Below are 7,969 nucleotides of genomic sequence, written 5' to 3'. Positions count from 1 at the left end.
TATTCTGTTTAGAATATTTCGAAGAAAAAAATTGGCCATTTTTAGTATCCTCATCTCATTATGAATATATTACTATCATTTTCAAAATGAATGACGCAAGTTGACGAAGAAAAATAAATAAATCAATAAAGGAAAATGACATATACAGTTTTGTTTATAAATTAAGATGAAAAGATTTGTTTTGATCATCAGGGTAATAAGGGCCGTGGTTGATATTTGATTAACTATAACTTTGATAAAACATGCGGATTAGACTTGACAAGTCTTGATGTTAACTTTAGACTTATTGGGTTATTAAAAAATGCCAATGGCCAATTAGCCATTATTAGTTTGCATTTTGTCAACATTCACACTTATCCCAGCTATTATTTATGTGTGTGTTTTCTTATGTTTTAAGTAATATTCCAATTTCCACGATATGAACTACTTGTTAATCTCCATTTTGCTTGTCAATGGTTTTTGTTTCTTACTTAACTTTGTTTCATCAGCCTTTATTCAAAAGATATGTATAAAATCATATCGTGAAGATGATAACTAGGAGGCATGTGAAACGAATCTATCCAAATCAGACCAGTTTAACTAGCGGTTTATATTCGTTGACTAGATTGGGCAATTTGAACATGATAAAGAAACTATTGTATACATTGAAATATTTATGTTTAGGCAATTCGAAGTTCGACCACAAATCAACATATTCATTTATTACAAACTTATTTTTTTCAAAAACTGTCATACGTACGGACCATTGTTCTGTTGGACTAACTCTTTTAACATGTGAGACTCAATCTTTGATAAAAAACAAAAAAAGTTAGACTCAATCTAGAGGTCAATATTCTAAACAGACTAATTATTTCATTCTAATCCGATCTTTATAGGTTAATTCACAAATTTCAAACTACATATACATCTTTATATTGAAATAACTCTTCTAAGAGATTGTCTTTGCCTCTTTTGTCTTCCCAATCCCAAGAGAATTAGATTCGTATAAGAAAATATGCAAGTACAATAGAGTTTACAGTTGAATATATTTGTTTCTCTTAATGGCCAAATCTAATATGTGCTTTTGTTCCGTGATCCGTGTCTTATCCACGACTTATTAGTCCATATTTTTCAACAAAGAGGGTCCATTCTCATAATATCTCGTCCTTAATGTCTCATTCAGTGTTATCCACTTCAATCTATTTATACACAGGGGGATCTTTTTCATATTTATATTCATATATCTCTATCAATATTTGATATAACAACAAATCTACAAATCAGTCTTGACACGTCTCTTCTTATCTCTTAAACTATATATATCCACTGAATATTATCTATAAACATATGGTATGAACAATAATATCCAATATAACTTTCAACGCTACTTTTTTCTGAATGCTTTACCAAGAAAACATTTGTCTCAGAATCAATTTCATGAACAGAAGTTAAAGAGAAAAGACAGAAGAAGAAAAAAAAAGTAATGAATACATTAAGATTTACACGATTTTACAAACGAAAGTAAGGAACAAAAAAGTTAAAGGAAAAAAAAAAATAACGAAACAAAGAGTTCTTTTTCTTTTGAACTGTAATCACATATTCTTCACACACAAAAACAACCCCCAATACCAAAACAAAGCAAAAACACAACCACTTCTTGAGATTTCAAAATTACATAATAAATAAACAAACTAAATTAATAAATTAAAATTTGTTTTCCCCAAATAACAAAATAACAATTTTTTTTTCCTTTTGTTTTGCTTCTTCCTTGGATTTGGATAGATCAGACCTTTGGTTGAGTTTTGAACCTGTAAAGCACTTTCTTCTTCTTGGAAGTCTGGTTATCGATTGTGATCACAATCTTACCCGGTTCACCCACCTTAAAAGAATCGGTTATCACCGGTTCGTCAGTTGACCCAATCTTCCGGGTTTTAGAGACGATCACAGCATAGCTTCCTTCGATGGTTGGCTCAAACTGAGCTCCGTAGCTCACGTCTGCACCCAAAACCCTAAGCTCCCATGAGAGCGTACATGCCTGCCATACAATTAACATTCTTAATCAACAACATTTTTTACAAAACCAACTCATAAATTAGTAATCAAATTCTGAATGTGTATACCTCAGAAGCAGGCAATTCAATGGTGTAGTTTCCTGCCGGTTTAACGATGGCCTCGGTTACGGTTTCTACAGTGTTTGCTGGAACCTCTTTGCTAAGTCCGCCATATTTAACCGGGACTTGTTCAGGAGCTATGTATCTGTTCAACCAACATATAACCGTTAGTGAGAAAAAAAAAAAAAAAAAAAAAGATATAAACCTTCATGAATCATGGTTAAAGTGAAAAGAATGTTTAATTACTTGAAAATTGTTTCGGCAGATTTGGATGGACCAGCAAGGACCATCTTGCTCCTAGTCCTTGGCGATGTGATGATAGATCCGAATGTTTTGTAGTATGGAATGTACCACCATGGCACATTGATGAATAGCTGCAACAACAACAACAACAAAAACAACCAATTCTAAATTAAAGAAATTAAAGAGAGATAAAACTTATATAATATGCAATTAAAGAAGAAATAATTTGATTGTGCAGCAATTTCGGCGTGACTAAATTATACTATATCATCTTTAATTATTATTCTAAAATTTTAATGTTATTATTGTTATAATAATTATTGTTATAATAATCAGGTTCAAATCTGCATATTGCATGTTGTGTGTGACGGATACGGAAATATATTATACCTCTCTAGCGGCGAATTCAGGATAATTGTCTTCGAATTGTTTAACAGCGCGTCTGATGAATTGCCACAACGCTCTCTTCCCAAGTCCTGGAGCGTTCCTGAAGTCACTGACGAAAACGAACGAAGATTTAGCCTCAGGGTTGCTGAAGTCAATAGCTCTCACACACTTCTCTTGCAGCTGAATCCTCCAGTTGAGGAACTTGTTAAGCTTCTCCTTGTCGGAGAATAGCTCTTTGTTCTGGAACTCACCGTAGGAGCTGTAGATCACGGCGTGTCCTTCTTTGTCAACACCGTGAGCGAACACCATCTTCTCGAACTCGCTAGCTTCTTCTTCTCCTCCAGACTCGACGAGCTCGTCGATCTTGTTTTCTTTACGCCACTGGACGGTGTTTTTGAGCATAGTTAAAGCTTCTTTGACCTTGAAGTCTCTTGCACGGAGAAATTTCGTGAGGATCACGTCAGATCTCTCGTCTTGGAGGAGTGGGACTCCCCAGATCGAGACTTCTTCTGGCTCAACTGGCTCAGCCTCGGCGACGGCTATGGTCTCTTCTACGACCGGTGCGGCGGCTGATTCAGGTGGTGATACAGAGACGATCGATTCTTCGATGGCTTCAACGGTCTTTGTTCCATCTTCGTCAGCACCAGAGGCTTTCTCGGTTGTTTCAGTTGCTACTTTCTCTTCCATTTTTGTCTCTGCCGGAGCCGCCGCTGGAACCACAGGTTTCTCTTCTTCAACCTTCACCTCAGTCGAGGTCTCTTCTTTCTTTTCCTCTGTTTTAGTTTCCTCCTCTGGTTTCTTCTCTTCAGGTTTCTCTTCCTTCACCGGCGTCGGGGGAGCAGTGAACTCTCGTTTTTTCAAAGCCTCCCTGACAAGCTCCTTGAACTCTTCAAGTGCCTTCTTCTGAACTTCCTCAGCCGTTAGAAGAATCACCTTCTCAGCTACAACAGCCGTCTCTTCTTCCTTCACTGGAACAGATTTCTCCGTTTCCACCACCGGAGACTCTTCCTTCTCCGGAACCGCCTTCTCATCCGAGGCAGGAGGTGCATCCTTCTTCTCTGCCACAGGGGTATGAATAGTATTAACCTCCTTATCAGTCATAGGTTTCTCCGTCACCGGAACAGCCACATCAGCTGATTTCTGTACCTCTTCTTGAGCCATCTTTCAAAATTCAAGAAAAGAGAGAGAGAGAGAGAGAGAGAGTTGGGAAAAGTGAAAGATAGAGAGAGAGAGGGTTTGTGAGGAGAGAGAAGAGAAGGAAGGAGAAGTTTTTATAAGGAAAAAAAGAAACAGAGGAATTTGGCAAAAGGGAACAGACTGGTCGGAGCTGTTTTGACAGCTCATTCGAACACACCTCTTCTCTCTCTCTATGGGTCCTCCTTGATTTCTCCCAACGGCCGTCTTTTGTTTTCACTGTAAACCTCTCTTTTAAAACTTCCATTTCTAACTTTCCTTAATTTACCTTACTATATGGTTTTCCTCCATAATTAACGTTACATTAGTTACTAAATCTACATATTTTAATGATTCTCCTTGATTTGAAGATTTTCTACAGCTTTTCTCCTCTTTAGTCGTCAAGATTCTTCTTTTCTATGTGCCTAATTAATGTTTTCTTTAGTCATTTAATTTTATCAAATCTTTACATTTAAAAAAGAAAATTTCAAATTTACAGAAAGCAATGGAAAAAAAAGGTGGAATCTCGGATAACGGATAATATATTGGTTGCGCAGGAGATGTTTCATGGGTTAAATATTAATAATAGGTGCAAGTCGGAATTTCTGGCTTTCAAAACGGATATGAGTAAGGCTTATGACCGTGTAGAATGGGCTTTTTTAGAGGCAGTCATGGTTAAGTTAGGGTTTGATCGGAATTGGATCTCTTGGATCATGTGGTGTGTATCTTCGGTGTCGTATCAAGTTCTTCTTAATGGTCAACCCCGGGGTTTTATTAAACCACAGCGGGGTCTTCGTCAGGGGGACCCGTTGTCACCGTACTTGTTTATACTCTGTACAGAGGTTCTGATAGCGAATATCAAAAAGGCAGAACGGGAGAAAAAGGTAACGGGTATCACAATCGCCCGGGATAGTCCTACCATTTCGCATTTGTTGTTTGCTGATGACAGTCTTTTCTTCTGTAAAGCAGAGGCGACAGAATGTCAGACGGTCATGGAAATTATCAGGAATTACGGCAAAGCCTCAGGACAAGAGGTTAATTTAGAGAAATCATCTATAATGTTTGGCAAGAAGGTTCCTACTGAGATAAGGGATCAGTTGAAGTCAGTTATTGGTATTACCAAAGAGGGAGGTATGGGATCTTATTTGGGCATTCCTGAAAGCCTCCAGGGTTCAAAAAATAAGGTTTTTGGATATGTCAAGGATCGATTGGATGATCGTGTCAATGGTTGGAATGCAAAGCTTTTATCAAAAGGTGGTAAGGAGATTATGATTAAATCGGTGGCTTTGGCACTTCCCACGCATGTGATGTCCTGCTACAAATTGCCGCAAGAGTTGACATCTAAATTAACGAGTGCTATTTCCACTTTTTGGTGGAAATCCAACGATAAGGCTCATGGTTTACATTGGGTGGCTTGGGATAAACTATGTAAGGATAAGTGTGATGGGGGTCTAGGTTTCAGAGCCTTGGAACAATTTAATGATGCTATGTTAGCAAAACAGTATTGGCGTTTAATTCAACACCCGACGTCATTAATGGTGAGGGTTTTGAAAGGCCGATATTTTAGCAATAAACACCCGCTTATGGCCAAAAAACCTTCTAATCCCTCCTTTGCCTGGAGGAGTATTTTTTCAACGAAAGATTTAGTGGAATATGGAGCGCGATGGGCGGTAGGTTCGGGTAGTTCTATTTCGGTTTGGAGAGATCCATGGATTCCGGATATTAGACCACGTCCTGCCAATGGTCGGGGACGACTCTGGTTACCGAGCTTGATGGTGAACCACTTAATTAATCCTGTCACGAAGGATTGGCACTTGCCTACTCTAGAAGAGTTTCTGGATCCGGGGGATATACCGATTATTCGGCGTATGTCGGTCAGTAAGGTCCAGCAACGGGATCGGTTAGTATGGCATTTTACCAAGTCAGGGAAGTATACGGTTAAATCAGGTTATAGATTAGCCAGAGAACTGATGACGGAAGTCGAATACGGACCAACATGTATGGCCCTCAGGGCCCAGGTGTGGAAGCTGGATGTTCCCCCAAAGGTCCAACATTTTTTCTGGCAGATTGCGTCGGGCACCCTCCCAGTGCTCGAACGACTTGCGTATAGGGGTATCCGGTGTGATACACTCTGCAAACGGTGTGGGGCTGCACCAGAAACTATCAATCATGCTCTCTTTGAGTGCCCTCGCTCGCTCGATGTTTGGGAGTTGTCCCTAGTTTCGTTAGTCCCCGATGGCTTTCCATTTGCTTCAATTTATGCAAATTTAGACTTTATTTTTTGGCGGGCAGCCTCTCAGTCGGGGGATTCGGATGTAGCTAATCGTCTTCCTTGGATACTTTGGACATTATGGAAAGATAGGAATAAAAAAGTTTTTCAGGGGTTACAGGCCGAGCCGACGGAAATTCTACACCAGGCGAATAATGATAAATTACTATGGGAAGAAGCAAAATCCTATTCGGATAGGTATTTGCATACTACGCCTCTGGTGGAGGATAGGGGAGCGTTTCCTCGATGTCAGATTGATGGTTCTTGGAAAGGGTCAGATGCTATGCAGGGTCTAGGATGGTGGTGTTGTAGTGATGATGATGCGACTCTCCTTTTGGGAGCACGGAGTCAGAGATGCGGTCCTACATCCTTACATGCAGAGCTACAAGCCTTGATTTGGGCTATGGAGTCACTCTTGGCGGCTGGAGTTGGATGTCAAAGCTTTGAGACAGACTGTGCAGAATTGGTGGCGATGGTGCAGACGCCTGACGATTGGCCATCTTTTTCGAACCTGTTAGAGGAGTTTCTTGTGCTCAGACCATGCTTTTCCTCGTTCTCCCTGATCAGGATCTCTAGAGAGCTCAATGTAAGGGCAGATTGTCTAGCCCGTTCTTCAAGATTGCTTTCCTCTGAAATTTCCTTTGTAAACTCTTTTCCTCCGGTTTGGGCAACCAATCTTGGAGTTATTTTTTAATTTGATTAATGTTTGGTTGAAAAAAAAAAAAAAAAAGGTGGAATCATTTGCTTAAACGGTAAAGAGAAAGGGCAGTAGCATGCTAGTCATGTTTTTAATAATTTGTATGTGAAAAGTAAAGTGTGTTTCAAATCATGACACCATGTTATATATCACCACATCAGTTATAAACAATTAAACATACAAATTTTTTATTACATGTTTAAAGAAATTTGTTCTCTACTTATTTTTTTTTTTGCTTTTTTTGTTCTCTACTTAAATTTCAAAGGATATAATTTTATCATTAATGAATAAGAAATCTAAACGTATAATATCAGTCTAAACCAATTAAAGTATTCTTTTAAAAAAGGATTATAGATTTCAAGTTGAGTCTGATCGTATTTTTCTGATGATATAGATATTTTGGTACCTGTATTTAGTACACAATTCACACTTAAATAATTAATTTTTGCATGTCATTCTAGTACAAAAGCAATAAGTTTCTGATGATTTCAAAAATTAATTCAAAAAAATGCTATTTAATTTGTGGAGTGTTAACTAACATTAATAATAACAATAAAATCTGTAACCGCGCTTGAAATGAATAGTTAATACAATAATACTTAGTCACGATAGTTTTGTTATTTTACATTCTTTGAAAATTTGACCGATATTGTAACCGCCATAATATCGAGTCCCAGTGCCAGAGAGTATTGAGGCACGAGAATCCATTCCAACTAGTGATGAATGATGTAGACGTTTGATTATGTCAGGTTTTTCCAGAAGGATTAAACCGCAATTATATAGATATCAGCGTACTTAGTGTGATGATGCCTATCCAAAATAAACATTTTTATCACCTGTTCTTACTTTTTCAGTTGTAACGTATCTATAGAAATAGAACGTTACACTATCTCCATAAACCATAAACACTAATAAGTAATAACCCCTCTTTCAAACATATAGAATCAATTAATTATAATTTTTTTTTAAACACCTATATTAAATATCACCAACAAAAATACTTTTAGATTGTATTATGATTGATATGAAAAATCAATACAATAAAACAAAGATGAGTTACATTTCTGGTGTGACACATTAACCTCATTGAAGTTGGTGTTGATACATCAC

General features: G+C 37.7%; 1 protein-coding gene across 1 annotated transcript; it reads right to left on the bottom strand.

Moving 5' to 3' along the window:
• Positions 1-1,450: 1,450 nt before the first annotated feature.
• On the bottom strand, positions 1,451-4,242 carry LOC104701889 (patellin-1). The gene is made up of 4 exons (XM_010417646.3): positions 2,724-4,242; positions 2,337-2,464; positions 2,100-2,235; positions 1,451-2,014 (listed from the first exon to the last, which is right to left on the bottom strand). Exons 1-4 carry the CDS (start codon positions 3,879-3,881, stop codon positions 1,763-1,765), a joined length of 1,674 nt encoding a protein of 557 aa, XP_010415948.2. The 5' UTR covers positions 3,882-4,242; the 3' UTR covers positions 1,451-1,762.
• Positions 4,243-7,969: the final 3,727 nt, after the last annotated feature.

The sequence above is a fragment of the Camelina sativa genome, chromosome 7 (genome assembly GCF_030686135.1).
Source record: "Camelina sativa cultivar CO46 ecotype springtype chromosome 7, ASM3068613v1".
Taxonomy (NCBI): domain Eukaryota; kingdom Viridiplantae; phylum Streptophyta; class Magnoliopsida; order Brassicales; family Brassicaceae; genus Camelina; species Camelina sativa.
The sequence above is the reverse complement of the archived record's forward strand: the minus strand, read 5'-3'. Positions and strand labels throughout refer to the sequence as shown.

Bases quoted from the DNA above. Each gene is read 5' to 3' on its own strand.
- LOC104701889 (XM_010417646.3), bottom strand. From the start codon at position 3,881: ATGGCTCAAGAAGAGGTACAGAAATCAGCTGATGTGGCTGTTCCGGTG. The intron at 2,465-2,723 runs GTATAATATATT...TTGTTGTTGCAG, and splicing joins CTGAATTCGCCGCTAGAGAG to CTATTCATCAATGTGCCATG. The intron at 2,236-2,336 runs GTAATTAAACAT...TTGGTTGAACAG, and splicing joins TCTGCCGAAACAATTTTCAA to ATACATAGCTCCTGAACAAG.